The sequence below is a fragment of the Eucyclogobius newberryi genome, unplaced genomic scaffold, assembly GCF_026437365.1.
Source record: "Eucyclogobius newberryi isolate DKJ021-1_F unplaced genomic scaffold, fEucNew1.0.hap1 SCAF_14, whole genome shotgun sequence".
NCBI classification, from domain to species: Eukaryota; Metazoa; Chordata; class Actinopteri; order Gobiiformes; family Gobiidae; genus Eucyclogobius; species Eucyclogobius newberryi.
Window position 1 is genome coordinate 2,814,664 of NW_027315768.1, and position 25,653 is coordinate 2,840,316.

Below are 25,653 nucleotides of genomic sequence, written 5' to 3' on the forward strand. Positions count from 1 at the left end.
CAAGCACTGCCTCACTACAAACACTGCCTCACTACAAACACTACCTCACTACAAACTCTGCCTCCTCCACAAGCACTGCCTCACTACAAACACTGCCTCACTACAAACTCTGCCTCACTACAAACACTGCCTCACTACAAACTCTGCCTCACTACAAACACTGCCTCACTACAAACACTGCCTCACTACAAACACTGCCTCACTACAAACACTGCCTCACTACAAACACTGCCTCACTACAAACACTGCCTCACTACAAACACTGCCTCACTACAAACACTGCCTCACTACAAACACTGCCTCACTACAAACACTGCCTCACTACAAACACTGCCTCACTACAAACACTGCCTCACTACAAACACTGCCTCACTACAAACACTGCCTCACTACAAACACTGCCTCACTACAAACACTGCCTCACTACAAACACTGCCTCACTACAAACACTACCTCACTACAAACTCTGCCTCTGTGTGTTCCAGGCCCATAATAAGCTGGCGAGCTGTGTCACCTGTAAGACCCTCATAAAGACGGGGGAGGTCCTTCACAGCATCGTGGCCAATGGGACGATGGGCTCGTACTGCTCCATCACCTGCATGAACAAGGGGAAGTCACCCACAGCCTCCCTCCAGAGTGAGTCTGTCCTCAGCTGCAAGCAGGGAGACCACAAGAGACGGACCACACGGGACAGAGACCACACGGGACAGAGACCACACGGGACGGACCACACGGGACGGAGACCACACGGGACGGACCACACGGGACAGAGACCACACGGGACAGAGACCACACGGGACGGAGACCACACGGGACGGAGACCACACGGGACGGACCACACGGGACGGACCACACGGGACGGAGACCACACGAGACGGACCACACGGGACGGACCACACGGAACGGAGACCACATGGGACGGAGACCACATGGGACGGAGACCACACGGGACGGAGACCACACGTGACAACGTGACGGACCACACGGGACGGAGACCACACGTGACAACGTGACGACGTGACGGAGACCACACGTGACGGAGACCACACGTGACGACGTGACGGAGACCACACGTGACGGAGACCACACGGGACGGAGACCACACGGGACGACGTGACGGAGACCACACGTGACGACGTGACGGAGACCACACGGGACGACGTGACGGAGACCACACGTGACGACGTGACGGAGACCACACGGGACGACGTGACGGAGACCACACGTGACGACGTGACGGAGACCACACGGGACGACGTGACGGAGACCACACGTGACGACGTGACGGAGACCACACGGGACGACGTGACGGAGACCACACGGGACGACGTGACGGAGACCACACGTGACGACGTGACGGAGACCACACGGGACGACGTGACGGAGACCACACGGGACGACGTGACGGAGACCACACGGGACGACGTGACGGAGACCACACGGGACGACGTGACGGAGACCACGCGTGACGGAGACCACACGTGACGACGTGACTGAGACCACACGTGACGACGTGACGGAGACCACACGTGACTGAGACCACACGCGACGGCGTGACGGAGACCACACGTGACTGAGACCACACGTGACGACGTGACGGAGACCACACGGGACGACCTGACGGAGACCACACGTGACGACGTGACGGAGACCACACGGGACGACGTGACGGAGACCACACGGGACGACGTGACGGAGACCACACGGGACGACGTGACGGAGACCACGCGTGACGGAGACCACACGTGACGACGTGACGGAGACCACACGGGACGACCTGACGGAGACCACACGTGACGACGTGACGGAGACCACACGGGACGACGTGACGGAGACCACACGGGACGACGTGACGGAGACCACACGGGACGACGTGACGGAGACCACGCGTGACTGAGACCACACGTGACGACGTGACGGAGACCACACGGGACGACGTGACGGAGACCACACGTGACGACGTGACTGAGACCACACGTGACGACGTGACGGAGACCACACGGGACGACGTGACGGAGACCACACGGGACGACGTGACGGAGACCACACGGGACGACGTGACGGAGACCACACGGGACGACGTGACGGAGACCACGCGTGACGGAGACCACACGTGACGACGTGACTGAGACCACACGTGACGACGTGACGGAGACCACACGGGACGACGTGACGGAGACCACACGTGACGACGTGACGGAGACCACACGGGACGACGTGACTGAGACCACACGTGACGACGTGACGGAGACCACACGTGACTGAGACCACACGGGACGACGTGACGGAGACCACACGGGACGACGTGACGGAGACCACGCGTGACGGAGACCACACGTGACGACGTGACGGAGACCACACGTGACTGAGACCACACGCGACGGCGTGACGGAGACCACACGCGACGACGTGACGGAGACCACACGTGACGGAGAGACCACACGTGACGCAGAGACCACACGTGACGGAGAGACCACACGTGACGGAGAGACCACACGTGACGGAGAGACCACACGTGACGGAGAGACCACAGTGTGTTTCACTGATCAGAGTGATGACATGTGTCCGGACCCTGGGTGAGGTGGAATGTTACATTTGTGGACCTTCAGCAAATGTATCTGGCGACAGCTGCTTTTGAGTCCTTCCCTCAGCGAGCATGGACCAAGCAGTTCAACTAAATGTTTCAAAATGCATCAAAAACACATTGCATTCTCAATATGAGCCTTACTGTGCATTTGTCCTGCAGCCTCGGAGCCTGTGTGTCACTTTTGTAAAAGGAACGCGTTACCGCAGTATCAGGCCACGCTGCCCGAGGGGAACGTGCTCAGCTTCTGCAGCTCACAGTGTGTCACCAAGTTTCAGGTCCGTCTACTGAGCTACTCCAACACCACAACCAACACCAACACCACAACCAACACCACAACCAACACCACAACCAACACCACAACCAACACCACAACCAACACCACAACCAACACCACAACCAACACCACAACCAACACCACAACCAACACCACAACCAACACCACAACCAACACCAACACCACAACTCCTCACCAACATAAATACATATTATACATGTAAGTAAATTATACATGAACAAATGGATAGACTTCTGGATTGTTGTGAATTATGTTTTCATAAGTCTAAAGTCGTAACTGTTCAACCTCTTCTTTTGACCTGTGCAGAATACTACTCTTCAGAGCAACACCAATGGACAAACGGCGCCCTCTGCAGACAGCGCTGTGCAGCTCAAGTGTAACTACTGTCGTGGAACCTTCAGCCTGAAGCCGGAGGTGCTGGAGTGGGAGGTGAGACCACATTTTATACTGTCTTTTAAGGAAAACTCAAATGATTTTCTGGTTGATAAAGATGTTATAGAACAACAATGACTATAATAGAATAGAACCAGTTAACATGCCATCCCTTTATCAAAATTCACACACTCTAGTTTGGACCTCTTTTCTGAGAACCCCTGCAGACCCCCTCGAACACCTAGGGGACCCACATTTGAGTCCTGACCCCCTGGTTGGAATTAGTGTTACTTGAGAGATAAGGAAAATACTACTACAATATTTATCTAAAATAATTTATGTAGAATAATGATAGATCTCTATCTCAGTGACTATGAGTTAGATTGTAATAAAACACACTGTGTTTTGAAGTTCAAAATACAAAGAACACATCACAGCTGTCCTCTCTGTCCCTCCTGTCTCCTCTGTCCCTACTGTCCCCTCTGTCCCTCCTAGCCCCTCTGTCCCTACTGTCCCCACTGTCCCCTCTGTCCCTCCTAGCCCCTACTGTCCCTACTGTGCCCTCTGTCCCCTCTGTCCCCTCTGTCCTTGATGACTCTGTGTCTTCACATCTGGTTCATCTGCTCTTGAGCTCGTACTTATCGAGTGAGTGTGACGTTGTAACATGAGATATATTTACACATAAATCTGGTCCATATGGTGATGCACATGTGTCTTTTTACCTGTGAGTCAGGTCTGGCCAAGAAAGTCTCAGTTCAATGCAGCAGATCGCTGTATATCACATGTCCGCTCCATGTGTGTCTTTGTATTCTGCCAAGTCTAGATTCACTTCCTCATTAAAGTCAGTCAAAGTTTCTCCCTGAATATGAGTCTGATTGTAATAAAACACAGTTTTGAAGCTTAAACTATAGAAAACAGGATATGTCCCTTGGACAGTGCTTCCACTGTCATCTTCTTCTACGGTGTGTCAAACACTTACGCTTCCTGCTACATTGCCCCCCAGTGGCCGTTTGCCATAAAACATCTATAATTTAGACACACCGTAATAATGACCTTAGGGTTCAAAGTGTGAGAAAAATAAGTGGCTTAAAGTCCTAAAAGTACAGTATGTGGGCTACTACAGTTCTCTTGGACACATGAACTTGATTTTCCTGTCCTCAGTTTGATGTGTTTCTGTTCTAAGGAAAAAGTGTACCAGTTCTGCAGTAAACCGTGCTGTGATGACTACAAGAAGCTGCACTGCATCGTGACCTTCTGTGAGTTCTGTCAGGAGGAGAAGACTCTGCACGAGACGGTCAACTTCTCTGGAGTCAAAAGGCCTTTCTGTAGTGAAGGTACTGCCCTTTACTGACCTGTCTGTCTGTCACTGACCTGTGTGTGTGTCTGTCACTGACCTGTGTGTGTGTCTGTCACTGACCTGTGTGTGTGTCTGTCACTGACCCGTGTGTGTGTCTGTCACTGACCTGTGTGTGTGTGTGTGTGTGTGTGTCTGTCACTGACCTGTGTGTGTGTGTGTGTCTGTCACTGACCCGTGTGTGTGTCTGTCACTGACCCGTGTGTGTGTCTGTCACTGACCTGTGTGTGTGTGTGTGTGTGTGTCTGTCACTGACCTGTGTGTGTGTCTGTCACTGACCTGTGTGTGTGTGTGTGTGTGTGTGTGTCTGTCACTGACCTGTGTGTGTGTGTGTGTCTGTCACTGACCTGTGTGTGTGTCTGTCACTGACCTGTGTGTGTGTGTGTGTGTGTGTGTCTGTCACTGACCTGTGTGTGTGTGTGTGTGTCTGTCACTGACCTGTGTGTGTGTCTGTCACTGACCTGTAATAATAATAATAATAACTTTTATTTACATAGCGCTTTTCAGTGACCCAAAGACGCTGAACATAATAAAAAAGGGGGGGTATTTACAGACAGGGGGGACAACACGTATAGAACACATTAATATACAGATAAAATGAACAAGACAGAAGAAGTAGAGAGAAAAAGATGGGGATGTAACAGGGGGTAGAAGAGTAGGCAATGGGGTAGAGGAGGCTAGGGGTAGGGGAGGTCATAGGCTTGGGTGAAGAGGTATGTTTTTAGGCGGGATTTGAATGTTGTGAGTGAGGGAGAGTGGCGGACAGGTTGGGGGAGGGAGTTCCAGAGTCGGGGTGCTGTTCGGAGAATGCTCTGTCACCAAAAGTTTTGAGTCGGGATGTTGGTGCAGTCAGGGTGAGAGAGGAGGAGGATCGGAGAGCTCGGGTGGGGCGGTGGGGGATGAGGAGGTCAGACAGGTAGGGGGGGGCAAGGTGGTGAAGAGCTTTGAAGGTGAGGAGGAGTATTTTAAAGTTTATGCCCTGCTTGATGGGGAGAGAGTGGAGAGAGCGGAGAACGGGAGTGATGTGATCACGGGACCGGGTGTGGGTGAGGAGGCGGGTGTGGGTGAGGAGGCGGGCAGCGGAGTTTTGGACCATTTGGAGTCTATGGAGGGAATGGGAGGAGATGCCAGTGAGGAGGGAGTTGCAGTAGTCGAGGCGGGAGGAGATGAAGGCATGGATGAGGGATTCAGCAGCGGGGAGGGTGAGGCAGTGTCGGATTTTGGCGATGCGGCGGAGGTGGAAGTATGACGTCTTGACGATGTGGCTGACATGGGGAGTGAAGGAGAGGGTGGGGTCCATGATGACACCGAGATTGCGTACCAGGGTGGAGGGGGTGATGGTCGAGGTGTCGATGCTGAGTGAAAAGGGACCAGTTTTATTGAGAGTGGATTTGGTGCCAATGAGGAGGAGCTCTGTTTTGTCACTGTTCAGTTTGAGGAAGTTGAGAGTGAGCCATGATTTTATTGTAGAGATGCAGGTTTCAATGTGGCTGAGGAGAGGGTTTTGGGTGGATTTGGTGGTGAGGTATATCTGGGTGTCGTCAGCGTAGCAGTGAAAGTCCAGGTTGAGTTGGCGGAGGATGTGACCAAGGGGGAAGATGTAGCAGATGAAGAGGAGGGGGCCGAGGACTGAGCCCTGGGGGACCCCCTGCGTTACTGGGGAGAGGGTGGATGAGTGACCGGAGAGGGAAATGAACTCTTGCCTGTTGGTGAGGTAGGATGTGAGCCAGTCAAGTGCAGAGCCCTCAACACCCAGTTGGCGCAGCCTTTGTAGGAGGATGGAATGGTTTATAGTGTCAAAGGCTGCGCTGAGGTCTAGTAGTAACAGGATGTTGAGGGCCCCGGAGTCTGCAGAGGTGAGGAGATCGTTGAGTACTTTGACCAGGGCTGTTTCAGTGCTGTGAAGTGGGCGGAAGCCAGATTGGAGGGGTTCATAGAGGTTGTTTGACTGGAGGTGGGTGTGAAGTTGGGCGGCGACGATGCGTTCCATCGTTTTTGAGAGGAACGGCAGGTTGGAGATGGGGCGGTAGTTGGAGAGGTTGGCGGAGTCTAGGGTGGGTTTTTTGAGGATGGGGGTGATGGAGGCCAGTTTGTAGATGGAAGGAACATGGCCGAGGGATAAAGACTGGTTGAAGAGGGCGTTGAGATGGGGGATGAGAGCAGGGAGGCAGGCCTTGGTTAGAGTCGTTGGGAGGGGGTCGAGAGAGCAGGTGGTGGTTTTGGAAGCGGTGATGAGGTCTATGATATGAGAGGAGTTAACAGAGGAGAAGGTGGTGAGGGGAGGGAAGGGTGGGTGGTCAGGGAGAGGGGGGGGGCAGGGGTGGGGGTGGTGATGGAGTTAATGGAGACGGCAGTCATGGAGCTGTTGATTTTGGAAATTTTGTCATTGAAGGCAAGGAGGAAAGAGTTGCAGAGGTCAGGGGAGGAGGGTGGAGTGGTGTCCGGTGGCTGGAGCAGCTTGTTGACGGTGGAGAACAGGGTGCGAGGGCTCCGGTGGGAGCTGTTGATGAGGGTGGAGAGGTGGGCAGATTTGGCGGCTTGGAGAGCGTTTTAAAGTACAGCAATGGTCTTTGGCTTCAGGCTGTGCCAAAGCTCTTTGAAGACACTTAGACGTAGACGTAGGAAGAGATGTGTAATTTGAAAGCTTCGGCGTGGACGGTGAGGCGGGTTCTTTTGAGGAGTCGTTCGAGTTTGCGGCCAGTCTGCTTCATGGTGCGGAGTTCAGGGGTGTACCAGGGGGCGGGGTTGATGTATGAGACGGAGGAGGTTTTCCAGGGGGCTAGGGAGTCAAGGGAGTCGGAGAGGGTGGTGTTGAGCATGACAGCATAGTCGTCGGGGGAAGAGGGGGGGGAGTCAGGGGGGAAAGCAGAGGATATGAGCTGGGAGAGCGTGAGGGGGTTGACTGACTTGATATTGCGGTAGGTGATGGTGCGTTTTTTGGGGTTGTGGGGCGAGGGTAGGGGGGCGGAGAAAAGGATGCAGAGATGATCAGAGAGTGGGAAGGGGAGGGGGTGGGGCTTAGATATGGGTAGGAGAGAGGAACAGACTAAGTCCAGAGTGTGGCCTTTGGTATGGGTGGGGAAGTCAATATGTTGGGTGAGATGGAAGCAGTCCAGGAGAGAGAGGAAGTCGGATGTCAGTGGGGCGTTGGGGCAGTCACTGTGGATGTTGAAGTCACCAGTGAGTAGGAGGCGGGCAGAGAGAGAGGATGCGATGGTGAGGAGTTCAGACAATTCAGTGAGGAAAGAGGGGTGGGGCTTTGGGGGACGATAGATCAGGATAGCGGTGATAGAGTTGGGGAGGGAGAAGGCGAGGTATTCAAATGATGAGATGGATGGAAGGTTGAGGTTCAGTTCAGTGATGGATGTAGATTTTTTATGAATAACAGCAAGACCTCCCCCACGCCCGGAGAGGCGGGGTTTGGCAGTGTAAGTGTAGTTGGAGGGAGTGGCTTGGTTGAGAGCATAGAAGTCCAGGGGCTGTTGCCATGTTTCACAGAGGAGAAGCAGATCAATGTTATTGTCCAGTAGCAGTTCAGATATAACAGGTGATTTGTTGGCGAGGGAGCGGCAGTTCAGCAGTGCAAGGGAGATGGATGGGGGCGCAGGGGTGGGGGGGCGGAGGTTGCTGAGGTTGGCAGTGCGGCAGGTGGGGGTGACGGGGGGGGCGAAAACTAGTCCAGAGTGAGGGGATAGGTGAGCCGTCGTTGGAGTGTTGGTTATGGGAGAGACCAGAGCCCCTGTGGATGTAGCGGGGCCGGTGAAGGATCCCAGCTGAGCTAGCTGCAGAGGCAGCAGCAGCTGGGAGACGGTGGTTATGGTTGAGGAGGTGAAGGTCAGCAGCGGTGTAGGTGAGTAGGCGAGAAGTTGGTGGAGCGGTGGCCTGGAGGCGCGGGAGTGATAGTCCGAGGAGGAGATGGAACGTAGCAGCAGATGAGAGTAATCCAGTTAGAATGTTGGCGGTGGCTAGAGGCTGGTTAACTAGAAGCTGGTGGGCAGAGAGTTGTGAAAAAGCAGCAGTGGACCGGGTGTTGAAGCTGGTGGAGTGAGTGGCGTTGGTTGCCCCAGACCTTGTCTGCACGGCAGGGAGGCCCCGCGATACCATGACGGACCTCCGCAGGTGTTAAGCCAGCTGTTAGCTGGCGGCCAGGGCAGTAGATAGTCCAGGAGTGAGGGAGGAGATGAGCGATGGACGGTGCAGTAATGTCCGATGAAGTTAAGGAACAGGGATGTAGACAGAAGACAACACAGAGACGCGGGAACAAAACAAAACAATGGAAACGACTAACAAAACAAAGACGTTGGGACAGAAGCGGCAGTCCACATACCAGACGCCGGCGTTGCTCTAGCCCAATCAAGACGCATTTGAGTCCAGTTTTGTGACCAGATCGCCCCCGTCTGTGGAGCGGGGAAAGCAGAGAAACGGGGCTGTACCTTGGTTGTATGGGGCTGCTTTTCTCCGGGTGGAGCCGGTGCCCCGCTCTCCGTGTCTGCTCCTGTGGCGGGCTGGGGCCACACCTTCGCCCAGGTACAGACCTCCGGGGCGGCGGGTGCGGGAGCGCGGAGCCGGTGTTCGGGCGTGGAAACGCCGGTGCAGCGGAGGAGAAGCGGAGCCGCGTGCGGCTCGTGGCGTGACCTGTGTGTGTGTCTGTCACTGACCTGTGTGTGTGTGTCTGTTACTGACCTGTGTGTGTGTGTCTGTTACTGACCTGTGTGTGTGTGTCTGTCACTGACCTGTGTGTGTGTGTCTGTCACTGACCTGTGTGTGTGTGTCTGTCACTGACCTGTGTGTGTGTGTCTGTCACTGACCTGTGTGTGTGTCGCTGACCTGTGTCTGTCACTGACCTGTGTGTGTGTGTCTGTCACTGACCTGTGTGTGTGTGTCTGTCACTGACCTGTGTGTGTGTGTCTGTCACTGACCTGTGTGTCTGTCGCTGACCTGTGTGTGTGTGTCTGTCACTGACCTGTCTGTCTGTCGCTGACCACAGGCTGTAAGTTGCTCTACAAGCAGGACTTCATCAGGCGCCTGGGGCTGAAGTGTGTGAGCTGTAACCACTGCGGTCAGATGTGTAAGCGAGGGGTCACTGAGACCCTGGGGGGCCTGACCAGGGACTTCTGCAGCGACACGTGTGCACAGAAGTTCCAGGAGTGGTACAATAAGGTGGGTTCTATCTGTATCGGTCATCATCATGTTTCTGTAAGATTGTGTCCCGTTGACATGATGTCGCGTCCGAGCTGCTGTGACCGTTTGTGTTGTGACCACAGGCGGCGCGCTGTGACTGCTGTAAGGTCCAGGGAGCCCTCACTGAGTCCGTCATGTGGCGCTCAGAGGTCAAGCGGTTTTGTGACCAGCAGTGTTTGCTCAGGTTCTACCTCCAACAGAACGAGCCCATCATGGAGACGCAGAAGGGCCCGGAGAACTCCAGCGCAGGTGCTGACCACTCACTCTGACCACTCCCTCTGACCACTCCCTCTGACCACTCCCTTTGACCACTCCCTTTGACCACTCCCTCTGACCACTCCCTCTGACCACTCCCTCCGACCACTCCCTCTGACCGCTCACTCTGACCCTTTGAATAAAGCCGTCCATTTAGAGGCCGTTTCATTCTTCTCAACTCTCTGTAAAAGTGTGTGACCGATGTATTGACCCGTCTGTCTCCTGCAGGGGTGGACGTGCACAATGCCAAACTCGGGGTACGTACACTCATCTTTACACTTGTGTTGCACACCGAGGCCCCGGGGCCCCGCAGAGGAATTTTGACTGACTCTACAACAATCACTGTTAGCCCTGAGCACATGTGTATACTGTCATACCCATGTGCAATACTGACATAATCATGTGCAATACTTTGACATATTGTCAATCATATTGGTGCAATATTCTCCGTCCATATGTTGTTACTTTTGTTACTATTATTTTTTTTACTTTTTATTAAGAATATAAGAGCTTTTTTATAAGAGCTTTTCTATTATAAGTGTTTTTTTTAAGTTTTTAATAAGTTATCTGTTATTTTACTTCTGTATCTACTTGTGGTGCAACATTAATATATATATATATATATATATATATATATATATATATATATATATATATATATATATAATGTATGTCGAAAAAGATTCAGTTGTAGTCATCTGGAAAAACTGAACATTTCGACTCATTCGAGGGTCATTCTCAATCTGCGAATCAAGACCGTGACCATAGATATTTATCCTACTCTGAGTAAGCCCTCTGAGGCGTCAACCTCTCCAGGGATTCAAGATTCCATTATAAACAACAGGAAGGTTGAATCTTAAACCCCACATTCCTGTTTAAAGAAGGTCTTTCTTTTTTTAACAAAAATAGCATCTTTAACTCTTTCAAACCATCTTTTTTCCTGCTCAGAATCTTCTCCTCACTGTCTTCAATAGAGTGATTAGAGGCTTCAAGATGAAGATGCACGGCGCTCTGTGGTCCTGAACTTCGCAGATTGAGAATGACTTTTGGACGAGAGTAAAAATAATTAGTCCAGATGATACAACTGAATATATCTATATCGATATATATATCTATATATATTTATATATATAGATATATATATCTGGATATATATATATCCAGATATATATATTGATATATATATATATATATATATATATATATATATATATATATATATATATATATATATATATATATCCAGATATATATATTGAGATAGATATATATATATATATATATATATATATATATATATATATATATATATATATATATATATATATATATATATATATATATATATATATATATATATATAATGATGAAGATTACACTTGGACAAACTTTTACTTTGGACCAAATGGGACAAATGTAGGACATTTTCTGTTTATGTGCCAACTCTGTCTCGTTCATTTGTGGTGTTTTGTATATGTAAAAAAAACAAAAGGGAAAAATTGAAATAATACTATGCCAGTAAAAAATAATCCTCTAAATTGCAATGTTATTAGTATAAAAGTTGGCTTTATTAATTGTTATTGACAAAATTTTGATGATCACGTCTGCTTGCCTACTCTTAAGTCACTGCTGCAGAGTACCTTGAGTACCTTTTGGTTCTCAGCCCTTGGGTCCATTATTGACATGCTGGAGGGTAAAAGAGAGCACACAATCCCTTGTCCAAACTCTAGTGTGTCCTTCAGATGGTCAGCGTGGGCTTTGGAGCTCTGCTCCGAGACGTGAAGAATAAAGCCGTGCTGTGCAAACCTCTGACTCTGACCAAGGCCACGTACTGTAAACCCCACATGCAGAGCAAGCCCCTGCAGACAGGTACTGAGCTGCTCCTCTGCACCTCTGCCCCTCCTCTGTGCCTCTGCTCCTCCTCTGCACCTCTGCTGCTCCTCTGCACCTCTGCTGCTCCTCCTCTGTGCCTCTGCCCCTCCTCTGCACCTCTGCTGCTCCTCCTCTGCGCCTCTGCTGCTCCTCCTCTGCACCTCTGCTGCTCCTCCTCTGCGCCTCTGCTCCTTCTCTGTGCCTCTGCTCCTTCTCTGTGCCTCTGCTGCTCCTCCTCTTTGCCTCTGCTCCTCCCCTGTGCCTCTGCCCCTCCTCTGTGCTTCTGCTCCTCCTCTGCACCTCTGCCCCTCCTCTGCACCTCTGCTGCTCCTCCTCTGTGCCTCTGCTGCTCCTTCTCTGTGCCTCTGCTCCTTCTCTGCACCTCTGCTGCTCCTCCTCTGTGCCTCTGCTGCTCCTCCTCTGCGCCTCTGCTCCTTCTCTGTGCCTCTGCTCCTTCTCTGTGCCTCTGCTGCTCCTCCTCTGTGCCTCTGCTCCTCCCCTGTGCCTCTGCCCCTCCTCTGTGCCTCTGCTCCTCCTCTGCACCTCTGCCCCTCCTCTGCACCTCTGCTGCTCCTCCTCTGTGCCTCTGCTCCTCCTCTGCACCTCTGCTGCTCCTCCTCTGTGCCTCTGCCCCTCCTCTGCACCTCTGCTGCTCCTCCTCTGTGCCTCTGCACCTCTGCTGCTCCTCCTCTGCGCCTCTGCTGCTCCTCTGCACCTCTGCTGCTCCTCCTCTGTGCCTCTGCTGCTCCTCCTCTGCACCTCTGCTGCTCCTCCTCTGTGCCTCTGCTGCTCCTCCTCTGCTCCTCCTCTGTGCCTCTGCTCCTCTGTGCCTCTGCTCCTTCTCTGTGCCTCTGCTACTCCTCCTCTGTGCCTCTGCCCCTCTGCTCCTCCTCTGTGCCTCTGCTCCTCCTCTGTGCCTCTGCTGCTCCTCCTCTTGATACAAGCCCTTGTGCCTCCTCAGATGTGGACGATGGGTTGAAGAGGGAGTATGTGCCCGTGCCCATCCCGGTGCCCGTGTTTGTCCCGATGCCCATGAACATGTACTCGCAGCTCACGCCGGCGCCGCTCTCACTGCCTGTGCCGGTAACACACACTCTGATGCAAACGCCCCAAACATAACGTCAAGATAAAACTAGATCAAATCAATCTAAAGCTTTATAGGCCATTGTAATAGTTCTTTGTTGCATAAATGTGAGCATCATCACAGAAGTTTGTTTTCTTGTTGTTAGCTCCACAATAGCTCCACAATAGCTCCACATTAGCTCCACATTAGCTCCACATTAGCTCCACAATAGCTCCACATTAGCTCCACATTAGCTCTAAAATAGCTCCACAATAGCTCCACATTAGCTCCACATTAGCTCTAAAATAGCTCCACAATAGCTCCACATTAGCTCCACAATAGCTCCACATTAGCTCCACATTAGCTCCACAATAGCTCCACATTAGCTCCACAATAGCTCCACATTAGCTCCACATTAGCTCTAAAATAGCTCCACAATAGCTCCACATTAGCTCCACATTAGCTCTAAAATAGCTCCACAATAGCTCCACATTAGCCCCACAATAGCTCCACATTAGCTCCACATTAGCTCCACAATAGCTCCACATTAGCTCCACAATAGCTCCACATTAGCTCCACAAAAGCTCCACATTAGCTCCACAATAGCTCCACATTAGCTCCACAATAGCTCCACATTAGCTCCACATTAGCTCCACAATAGCTCCACAATCGCTCCACAATAGCTCCACATTAGCTCCACATTAGCTCCACATTAGCTCCACAATAGCTCCACATTAGCTCCACATTAGCTCTAAAATAGCTCCACAATAGCTCCACATTAGCTCCACATTAGCTCTAAAATAGCTCCACAATAGCTCCACATTAGCTCCACAATAGCTCCACATTAGCTCCACAATAGCTCCACATTAGCTCCACATTAGCTCCACATTAGCTCCACATTAGCTCCACAATAGCTCCACAATAGCTCCACAATAGCTCCACATTAGCTCCACAATAGCTCCACATTAGCTCCACATTAGCTCTAAAATAGCTCCACATTAGCTCCACATTAGCTCTAAAATAGCTCCACAATAGCTCCACATTAGCTCCACAATAGCTCCACATTAGCTCCACATTAGCTCCACAATAGCTCCACATTAGCTCCACATTAGCTCCACAATAGCTCCACATTAGCTCCACATTAGCGCAGCTCTAACATCCACAGAACAGTCTCCTTTCTTTCTTTCCACGTGTTTCCCAAAATCACACTTCTCTTTCCTCGCTCAGACTTCTGCTCAAGTCTGTAAAGTGCGCGACCCACGTCCACTGCTGCTGCTGCAAAGGATTGTGGGACTTGTAGTTAGATAGATAGATAGATATATATCCTCTGCGTAATAACCAACAATGTGTTTGTTCCGGTCAGGTTCCTGTGCCTGTGTTTTTGCCCTCCAGCTTCAAGGGAGCAGAGCAGCTCATCCAGACCTTATGTGACCCTCACACGCTCTCACGGGAAAGCAAGCCAGGTACTCCACCTCATTCTACCTCCAAAGTTTCATTGTCTTGCAATGATCTGTAGAGACACTTGGACTCACTGTGTCGTATGTTGAAATATCTGCTACACCCATCTCCCATCTCCCGGTTATTTTTGAAGTAATATCCCCATCACCAGTCAGCAAGCGTTTCGCTGCTGACGATCTGCAGATTTACTTACCAGTGTTTCCAGACAAAAGTGATGCTCTTCAGTCTTTGACTGTATCACAGACATAAAGACGTGGTTAGGGCAGAATTTCCTTTATTTGAATGTGAAGAAGACCGAGTACTTTTTATTTGGTGATTCTGTGCTGTCTAATTCTGATAACTTGTCTTCCACGACAAATCCGACCTTTAGGCCGCGGTTATTTTATGACTTGGTTTACGGATCCGCCGCTCTTAGATTATTGATCTATAATTTATAAATAAAATACATTTTTATCAAAAAAAAATTATAAAGTACCACCGACAAGGCAAAATAGCATTAAATCAAATATAAAAAGCGGTATTAAGTCAAAAGATAAGAGCGCGTGAAGCAATTTTTTGCCTAAATCCTGCGGGAGTCATTTATTTTGGAAAGCATTGACGCTATGTGCGTATGCGCGATGCATGATGGGTATTTAAAATGGCGACACCACAGAGCGCTCCATGGGCCAGCAAGGTTCCTCATAACTGTTCTATCTGGAGCCATATCGTCTTGAATAAATAGGCAAGTGGTGATGGGGATGATACAGGTGGAGATTTACTAAACAGACACCTGCCTGTGATGTCATGGAACCACCTGCAGCAGCAGCAGCGATAAAGCCTCTGATGAAGCCTCTGATGAAGCCTCTGGACTCCTCCAAAGGGATGAAGCCTCTGGACTCCTCCAAAGGGATGAAGCCTCTGGACTCGCGATGAAGCCCCTGGACTCCTCCAAAGCGATGAAGCCTCTGGACTCCTCCAAAGGGATGAAGCCTCTGGACTCCTCCAAAGCGATGAAGCCCCTGGACTCCTCCAAAGCGATGAAGCCTCTGGACTCCTCCAAAGCGATGAAGCCTCTGGACTCCTCCAAAGGGATGAAGCCTCTGGACTCCTCCAAAGGGATGAAGCCTCTGGACTCCTCCAAAGCGATGAAGCCCCTGGACTCCTCCAAAGCGATGAAGCCTCTGGACTCCTCCAAAGCGATGAAGCCTCTGGACTTGTCCAAAGCGATGAAGCCCCTGGACTCCTCCAAAGTGGACGCTGTTGACATGTCAACTCCGCTGTTCGTACTCAGAGACTTCGTTGCCAAATTCATCAAATGTGTTCTTTGACATTTATATTTTTCATGCCTGTCGCCATATTTCCTTGGGGCTGAACACTGCTTTATGAACTCCTCCCATGGGGCTGAACACTGCTTTATGAACTCCTCCCATGGGGCTGAACACTGCTTTATGAACTCCTCCCATGGGGCTGAACACTGCTTTATGAACTCCTCCCATGGGGCTGAACACTGCTTTATGAACTCCTCCCATGGGGCTGAACACTGCTTTATGAACTCCTCCCATGGGGCTGAACACCGCTTTATGAACTCCTCCCATGGGGCTGAACACTGCTTTATGAACTCCTCCCATGGGGCTGAACACCGCTTTATGAACTCCTCCCATGGGGCTGAACACTGCTTTATGAACTCCTCCCATGGGGCTGAGCTCTTCTGTGCTGTTTTTAAGTCCATAAATCGTCACCGTTCTGCCTCAAACCACGTTCATTACCACTGTGGCTGCATTAGCATGTCAGAGGCATGCTACCTTTTATTTCTCTATGTAATTCCCTCTGGAGCCCATAGATTGACCCAAAAGGTCAGTTTGTAGCATGAGAAAAGTGACATGAAGTCATTTGGTTTTAAACATGAGCGCCAAAATAAAGATATCCAAGATCATGTTTAAAGGCAAAGAACAATACAAGAAATACAGAATATGAGTTCTGTATTTCTTGTTGTGCATGTTGTGCAGATGTGAAACAAGAGCGAGGAGAGAAGCAGTGTGACACTCAGCAGTGCAAGGCCGACCCGGACCCGGACATGGATCTGGACCCGGACCCGGACCTGGACCCGGACCTGGACCTGGACCTGGAGGCGGACCTCTGCCCTGGTAACTGCCTGTTTCTGTCAGAACTGCACATTCACAGTTCACTCGTTCAGCGTCTTGGCATTGAGACTATGTGTTCCCTCAGAAAGCTGTGCAGGTGTGGAGGCCCCTGACCTCCAGGAGCGCACTGAGCCCTCACCTCCAACTGTGGAGGAGCCCCAGGACGTCTCCGCTCTGCTGCCACAGCCCACCAAACTGGTATGAGATATGTTTACTACACTGTAAAGTCAAGTGAAGTAGTGAAGGATTTCAATAGCCAGGGGCGGATCCAGGATCTTCTGAAAGGGGGTGAACATACCAAGAAGAATATGATAGAGTTAAGCCAATGAAAGATGAAAGGCCGTTTTATTAAAATAATGTGCATAAATGGAGACATTAAGTTCACTTTGTCCTTGTAAAAACCCTGTTAATGACAGAGTTTTGGCAAAGAAAGAACAACTCAACAATTATGAAACAAGAATATTATTTATTAGATTCCATCCATCCATTTTCTTCCGCTTATCCGGGGCCGGGTCGCGGGGGCAGCAGTCTAAACAGGGACTCCCAGACTTCCTTTTCCCCAGACACTTCCTCCAACTCCTCCGGGGGGATCCCGAGGCGTTCCCAGGCCAGTCGAGAGTCTCTCCAGCGTGTCCTGGGTCTTCCCCGGGGCCTCTTCCCGGTGGGACATGCCCGGAACACCTCCCCAGGGAGGAATCCGAAATAGATGCCCGAGCCACCTCAGCTGGAAGAGCAGCGGCTCTACTCCGAGCTCCCCCCGTGTGACTGAGCTCCTCACCTTATCTCTAAGGGAGCGCCCAGCCACCCGGCGGAGGAAACTCATTTCGACTGCTTGTATCCGCGATCTTGTCCTTTCGGTCACTACCCAAAGCTCATGACCATAGGTGAGGTCAGAACGTAGAGTGACCGGTAAATAGAGAGCTTTGTCTTTCGGCTCAGCTCCCTCTTTATCACAACGGTCCGATGCAGCGACTGCATCACTGCAGCCGCTGCACCGATCCAACTGTCGATCTCAAGCTCCATCCTTCCCTCACTCCTGAACAAGACCCCGAGATACTTGAACTCCTCCACTTGGGGCAAGGACTCCCCACCCACCTGGAGAGGGCAAGGACCCCCCACCCACCTGGAGAGGGCAAGGACCCCCCACCCACCTGGAGAGGACAAGGACCCCCCACCCACCTGGAGAGGGCAAGGACCCCCCACCCACCTGGAGAGGGCAAGGACCCCCCACCCACCTGGAGAGGATAAGGACCCCCCCACCCACCTGGAGAGGGCAAGCCACCTTTTTCCGGTCGAGAACCATGGCCTCGGATTTGAAGCTGATTCTCATCCCAGACGCTTTACACTCGGCTGCAAACCGTCCCAGTGCAGCTGCAAGTCCGGGTTTGATGGAGCCATCAGACAGGGACCGGAGTACTCCCAAAGAACACCCCGAAGGACAAAAGCCTTCTCCAGATCCACAAAGCACATGTAGACTGGTTGGGCAAACTCCCATGAACCCTGGAGCACCCGATGGAGGGTATAGAGCTGGTCCAGTGTTCCACGACCAGGACCAAAACCACTCTGCTCCTCCTGAATCTGAGGTTCCACTATCGGTCGGATTCTCGTCTCCAGTACCTTGGAATAGACCTTATGGGAGGCTGAGGCGTGTGATCCCTCTGTAGTTGGAACACACCCTCCGGTCCCCCTTCTTGAACAGAGACACTGATGGACCTTGTGCTTGAACATGGTCTTCGTTATGGACAATCCGTGGCTAGCACAGAAGTCCAATAACTGAACACCTCTCGGGTTCAGATCGGGGAAGCCGTTCTTCCCGATCACCCCTCTCCAGGTGTCACTGTCATTGCCAACGTGGGCGTTGAAGTCCCCCAGTAGAACAATGGAGTCCCCGGTCGGTGCACTGTCCAGTACCCCTCCCAAGGACTCCAAGAAGGCCGGGTCCTCTGCACTGCTGTTCGGCCCGTAGGCCGCCACAACAGTGAGAGACATGTCCCCCACCCGAAGGCGAAGGGACGCGACCCTCTCGTCCCTAGGGGTGAACTCCAACACGTGGCGGCTGAGCTGAGGGGCTATAAGCCCACACCAGCCCCGCCTCTCCCCGCGGGCAACACCAGAGAAGTGGAGCGTCCAGCCCCTCTGGAGGAGATGGTTCCAGAGCCCAAACTGTGCGTGGAGGTGAGGCCGACTATATCTAGTCGGTATCGCTCAACCTCCCGCACAAGCTCAGGCTCCTCCCCCCAGCGAGGTGACATTCCATGTCCCTAGAGTTAGTCTCTGTGTCTGGAGATCTGGTTGTCGAGGCCCCTGCCGTCGACTGCCGCCTAGATCTCTCTGCACCGGCCCCTTATGGATCCTCCTGCGGGTGGCGGCCCCACATCGCTCTTTCGGGCTGTGCCCGGCCGGGCCCCGTGGGGAGAGACCCGGCCACCAGGCGCTCGCCGTCGAGCACCCACCCCAGGCCTGGCTCCAGGATGGGGCCCCGGTGACGCCGATCTGGGCGACGTAACTGGCCTTGTTCTTGAACTCATCATAAAGGGCTTTATTTATTAGATTGATTGTCCTCATACAATTTTCAATTTGTAGAAAGGTGAGTGAATGAAATCCTAATCAAAATGCCAAATTGTAAGCAAAATTTAATATATTTCAAATTAACAATGGAAATGCAAGAACAACTAATTTCCACATCACGTTGAGAGGAACTCGAGACGGTTATCAAAAATCTAAAATTCCTTCTATAGAATAAAACATTAAAAGTATATCAACTTTATTGTGACAAAGTTATCAAGATTTGAATTAAACGTCTGAATAGAAAACTAAATTACAAATAGAAATGTTCAAAAGTGAATAAAACTTAAAAGTATTCTGATGTAAGGTGACACATGAACCATAGAAGTCAAAATAACTTCTTCCTTCTTGGGTTCTTCCACATATATAATATATGTATATATTATGTCAATTACCCTCTATATTTATGCTAATGTTCTTATGCACATGTAGCAACACTAAGACAGTGAATCTATCCTGAGCCATTGGAAATCTCAGTCTTGACCATTTTGAAAAAAACTAAACTAAAGTAACGTGCTAAAGAGGATTCTCAACTCAACTGGTAAATAAATTGTCCCAGAAGCGTTTCGTCGGTTTGGGACACGCCCCGGGCTGCTCTCTGATGGGACACGCCCCGGACTGCTCTCTGATGGGACACGCCCCGGGCTGCTCTCTGATGGGACACGCCCCGGACTGCTCTCTGATGGGACACGCCCCGGACTGCTCTCTGATGGGACACGCCCCGGGCTGCTCTCTGATGGGACACGCCCCGGACTGCTCTCTGATGGGACACGCCCCGGACTGCTCTCTGATGGGACACGCCCCGGACTGCTCTCTGATGGGACACGCCCCGGACTGCTCTCTGATGGGACACGCCCCGGACTGCTCTCTGATGGGACACGCCCCGGACTGCTCTCTGATGGGACACGCCCCGGACTGCTCTCTGATGGGACACGCCCCGGACTGCTCTCTGATGGGACACGCCCCGGACTGCTCTCTGATGGGACACGCCCCGGACTGCTCTCTGATGGGACACGCCCCGGACTGCTCTCTGATGGGACACGCCCCGGACTGCTCTCTGATGGGACACGCCCCGGACTGCTCTCTGATGGGACACGCCCCGGACTGCTCTCTGATGGGACACGCCCCGGACTGCTCTCTGATGGGACACGCCCCGGACTGCTCTCTGATGGGACACGCCCCGGACTGCTCTCTGATGGGACACGCCCCGGACTGCTCTCTGATGGGACACGCCCCGGACTGCTCTCTGATGGGACACGCCCCGGACTGCTCTCTGATGGGACACGCCCCGGACTGCTCTCTGATGGGACACGCCCCGGACTGCTCTCTGATGGGACACGCCCCGGACTGCTCTCTGATGGGACACGCCCCGGACTGCTCTCTGATGGGACACGCCCCGGACTGCTCTCTGATGGGACACGCCCCGGACTGCTCTCTGATGGGACACGCCCCGGACTGCTCTCTGATGGGACACGCCCCGGACTGCTCTCTGATGGGACACGCCCCGGACTGCTCTCTGATGGGACACGCCCCGGACTGCTCTCTGATGGGACACGCCCCGGGCTGCACCTCCAGGTCACGGGCACCACAATTACTGCGCCGCCTCTGACATGTCACGTGACGGACGCTTTCAAGCGAAATTTATTGACAACGCTTAACACGACACAAAAACTAGAGTTGGAGTAAACTGGATCGGCCCCTGCCTGAGCTTATATTCTCTCATATTGTGAACCTGTGTCAGAGCAGGTCACTTAAACGGTACTGGGTTAGTACTGCAGGGCCCCATACGATTGGTCATTCAGCCCATTGTTTATAACAGAGAAACGCTTGACCGTGTGTTGTGTCCTTTAGGGGACTAAGAAGCGGGCGGTGGAGGCTCCACGCTCCAGGCTGCAACTGAAGAGCCGCTACGGCCTCAATGCCTGGAGACGCTGGGCCCAAGCCACTCCCAACCAATCACCACACACCAAAGACCCCAAACTGGGTGAGTCGACAGGGCTGTGCATGAGGGGAGTGTAGGGCCGTGCATGAGGGAGGGGAGTGTAGGGCCATACGAAAGGAGAGGGGAGGGGAGTGTAGGGCCATTCACGAGGAGAGGGGAGTGTAGGGCCATTCACGAGGGGAGTGTAGGGCCATTCACGAGGGGAGGGGAGTGTAGGGCCATTCACGAGGGGAGTGTAGGGCCATTCACGAGGGGAGGGGAGTGTAGGGCCATTCACGAGGAGAGGGGAGTGTAGGGCCATTCACGAGGGGAGGGGAGTGTAGGGCCATTCACGAGGGGAGGGGAGTGTAGGGCCGTACGAAAGGAGAGGGGAGTGTAGGGCCGTACACGAGGAGAGGGGAGTGTAGGAGGTCTGACTAATGTCCTGTACTTGTGTGACAGAGTTCAGCAGCAGATCCAGCCTCCTGGAGCTGTCCTCTCAGCAGCTGAATGTGGCTCTGTGCTCCTTTGTGAGGGAGGTGTGCCGGCCCAGTGGGGAGCGCTACAGCCCAGACAGCATCCTGTACCTGTGCCTGGGCCTTCAGCAGGTGGGTGCCCCGCTCTCTGGAACAGCCAGAGAATTCTATACATACTGTCTACATTTAGTTTGCTCATTTCCATGTTAGATTCTACTAAAGCAAAAAAAAAAATAAAAAAAATAGGCATGTCAGAATCTGTTAGAGGCGCACTGCATGTGTGTATATATATATATATATATATATATATATATATATATATATATATATATATATATATATATATATACATACATACATACATACATACATACACATACATACATACATACATACATACATACATACATACATACATACATACATACATACATACATACATACATACATACATACATACATATATATATATATATATATATATATATATATATATATATATATATATATATATATATACATACACATATATATATATATATATATGTATGTATGTATGTATATATATATATATATATATATATATATATATATATATATATATATATATATATATATATATATATATATATATATATATAAAGATTTTTGATCTAATCCCACAAACTTCATGACAATTTTTTAAGGCTCAGGCCAAAAAATAAAAAGTGTGTTTCCAGTCACCCGACCGACCTGAATTTCAAAATAAAAAAAAACCCCGACCTTAAACATTTTTATCGCATGTTTACTGGCTGTACGTTTTGAGAATGTCAAATTGTGAGAGAATCCAAAAGCTGCGCTGTCGCTGTCCTCCGCGCTCCCCCCGCTGTCCTCCGCGCTCCCCCCGCTGTCGCTGTCCTCCGCGCTCCCCCCGCTGTCGCTGTCCTCCGCGCTCCCCCCGCTGTCGCTGTCCTCCGCGCTCACATGACGCAGTGACGCAGAAGCTGACCAAAGGTAAAAGGCCATTGAACGTGTTTAACTGTAGTCACGTGTGTGCAGCACCTTCACGCCAAAGGCCGAGCAGACGACCTGTTTGGAGACGCGTGCTACCAGCCGTTTGTGGAGGAGCTGAGCCTGGTCCTGAGGAGGTGGAGGCCACACGTGCTCCCGGAGGGTCAGCGCAGCACAGCTAACACCTATGGTCAGTACAGCACAGCTAACACCTATGGTCAGTACAGCACATGTGCTAACACCTATGGTCAGTACAGCACATGTGCTAACACCTATGGTCATTATAGCACAGCTAACACCTATGGTCAGCGCCGCACAGCTAACACCTATGGTCAGTACAGCACATGTGCTAACACCTATGGTCAGTACAGCACATGTGCTAACACCTATGGTCAGTACAGCACATGTGCTAACACCTATGGTCAGCGCAGCACAGCTAACACCTATGGTCAGTACAGCACATGTGCTAACACCTATGGTCAGTACAGCACATGTGCTAACACCTATGGTCAGTACAGCACAGCTAACACCTATGGTCAGCGCAGCACAGCTAACACCTATGGTCAGCACAGCACAGCTAACACCTATGGTCAGTACAGCACATGTGCTAACACCTATGGTCAGTGCAGCACAGCTAACACCTATGGTCAGTACAGCACAGCTAACACCTATGGTCAGTACAGCACAGCTAACACCTATGGTCAGTACAGCACAGCTAACACCTATGGTCAGTACAGCACATGTGCTAACACCTATGGTCAGCACAGCACAGCTAACACCTATGGTCAGTACAGCACATGTGCTAACACCTATGGTCAGTGCAGCACAGCTAACACCTATGGTCAGTACAGCACAGCTAACACCTATGGTCAGTACAGCACAGCTAACACCTATGGTCAGTACAGCACAGCTAACACCTATGGTCAGTACAGCACAGCTAACACCTATGGTCAGTACAGCACATGTGCTAACACCTATGGTCAGTACAGCACATGTGCTAACACCTATGGTCAGTACAGCACATGTGCTAACACCTATGGTCAGCGCAGCACAGCTAACACCTATGGTCAGTACAGCACATGTGCTAACACCTATGGTCAGTGCAGCACAGCTAACACCTATGGTCAGTACAGCACAGCTAACACCTATGGTCAGTACAGCACAGCTAACACCTATGGTCAGTACAGCACAGCTAACACCTATGGTCAGTACAGCACATGTGCTAACACCTATGGTCAGTGCAGCACAGCTAACACCTATGGTCAGTACAGCACAGCTAACACCTATGGTCAGTACAGCACAGCTAACACCTATGGTCAGTACAGCACAGCTAACACCTATGGTCAGTACAGCACAGCTAACACCTATGGTCAGTACAGCACATGTGCTAATGTGACCGGTGTATTTCGCCTTCTCATTCGTATCAATGACCCACGGAGGCGGCTGGTTTGGTCTGACAGCAGTTTATTATTTACCTGCACAAGATAAACACGAGAGTCGTGAATTGGACTTTCAGTGGACACTTAACATGTAGCATTTTAACAAGCATTTTGTTAGCAGCTAACTAGCTCAATAGAAAAACACGGTTAACTTATATTTACTGCGAGTTTACGTCAGCAGAAGACGGTAAAAGTAAACACAAGATAAATATAATACTCGTACAATGACTAGATTAGCTGTAACATTGGCTGCACATGAATTAATTACACATTTTATCCAGTCCAATTCACAAACACGTTACCTCGTCTCGAGTCCATTACAATGAGGCGTGCTTGAGATCACGCGATATCAGGGCAGGTGCAAGTGTGCGTACAAACAGGTACCAGCAGATGGCAGTATGGAAGAAGAGAGGTGGAGGTCTGGCGGTGTATGTGAACACGAGCTGGTGCAAACCCGAACACTGCACAGTGAAGCAGCAGCTATGTAACAAGGATATTGAACTATTGGCTATTGGCATGAGGCCATATTATCTGCCCCGGGAGTTCTCACATGTGATTTTGATCGCAGTCTATGTGGCCCCGTCTGCCAATGCTGAAGATGCTTGTGAAGCACTGCTCTCCTGCACTTGTAGCTGCAAACACAGCACCCACAGGCTCTCTTCCTCGTCTCTGGTGACTTTAACCACGCTCCTCCCTCTTCTGTTCTACCAACATACACCCAGTATGTCACCTGCCCCACCAGAGACAATAGAACATTGGACTTGTTTTTTGCCAACACCAAAGAGGCTTATTCCTCCTCCCCCCTCCCTCCCCTGGGCAGCTCGGACCACAACCTTGTACATCTGAGGCCTGTGTATGAACCCATCGTGCGCAGGCAGCCTGTGGTGTCCCGTGAGGTGAGGATGTGGTCTGCTGAGAATGAGGAGGCTCTGAGGGTCTGCTTCAGCACCACTGTCTGGACTGAGCTTTATGACCCACATGGGAAGGACATCAACACCATCACAGAGTGCATCACGGACTCCATCAACTTCTGTTTTGAGAACATTGTTCCCTCCCGGACGGTGCGGTGTTTTCCAAACAACAAGCCATGGATTAACCGTGAACTGAAGGCTCTGCTGAAGGAGAAGAAGAGAGCCTTCAGGTCAGGGAACAAGGAGGAGCTGAGGACTGTGCAGAAGGAGCTGAGGAGGAAGATCAGGCAGGCTGAGGCCGGCTACAAGAGGAGGATGGAGGAGCAGCTGCAGCAGAAGAACATTCAGGGAGTGTGGAGAAGCCTGAAAACCATCTCGGGCTTCAAAATCCCCCCTGCCCAGACAGAGGGGGATCTACAGTGGGTGAATGATTTAAATGCTCACTTCTTGAGATTTGATCAATCACCCGCCCCTCCCCCTGCACAGCTGCATGCTCCCTCTTCCACAGCTGGACAATGGCCCACCCCCGTTCCCCTTCACACCTCTGCTCCGGACCATCAGCTCCCCACTTCGCCTGGACTCACCCATTCTCCCAGCACACGGTCCCCCTGCCAACCACTGACTGTCACAGTAGCACAGGTGAGGAGAGAGCTGAAGAGGATTAAAGTGAGGAAGGCAGCAGGACCTGACGGCATCAGCTCCAGGCTCCTTAAGTCCTGCAGATGAACTGTGTGGAGTTATGGAGCATGTCTTCAACATGAGCCTGAAGCTGAGGGTGGTACCACAGGTCTGGA

The 25,653-nt window shown here is 51.3% G+C and overlaps 1 protein-coding gene across 1 annotated transcript in view; it reads left to right on the forward strand.

Moving 5' to 3' along the window:
* zmym2 (zinc finger, MYM-type 2) overlaps positions 1 to 25,653 on the forward strand; it is an 80,983-nt gene that overhangs the window by 43,346 nt on the left and 11,984 nt on the right. The window contains exons 10-24 of the mRNA XM_072444170.1: positions 486 to 636; positions 2,747 to 2,862; positions 3,189 to 3,311; positions 4,438 to 4,588; positions 9,596 to 9,768; positions 9,873 to 10,038; positions 10,273 to 10,301; positions 11,787 to 11,913; positions 12,878 to 12,999; positions 14,343 to 14,442; positions 16,423 to 16,560; positions 16,643 to 16,755; positions 20,974 to 21,106; positions 21,506 to 21,651; positions 22,558 to 22,672. Coding sequence (XP_072300271.1) covers positions 486 to 636; positions 2,747 to 2,862; positions 3,189 to 3,311; positions 4,438 to 4,588; positions 9,596 to 9,768; positions 9,873 to 10,038; positions 10,273 to 10,301; positions 11,787 to 11,913; positions 12,878 to 12,999; positions 14,343 to 14,442; positions 16,423 to 16,560; positions 16,643 to 16,755; positions 20,974 to 21,106; positions 21,506 to 21,651; positions 22,558 to 22,672 — 1,903 coding nt within the window. The remainder of the gene's footprint in view (positions 1 to 485; positions 637 to 2,746; positions 2,863 to 3,188; positions 3,312 to 4,437; positions 4,589 to 9,595; positions 9,769 to 9,872; positions 10,039 to 10,272; positions 10,302 to 11,786; positions 11,914 to 12,877; positions 13,000 to 14,342; positions 14,443 to 16,422; positions 16,561 to 16,642; positions 16,756 to 20,973; positions 21,107 to 21,505; positions 21,652 to 22,557; positions 22,673 to 25,653) is intronic.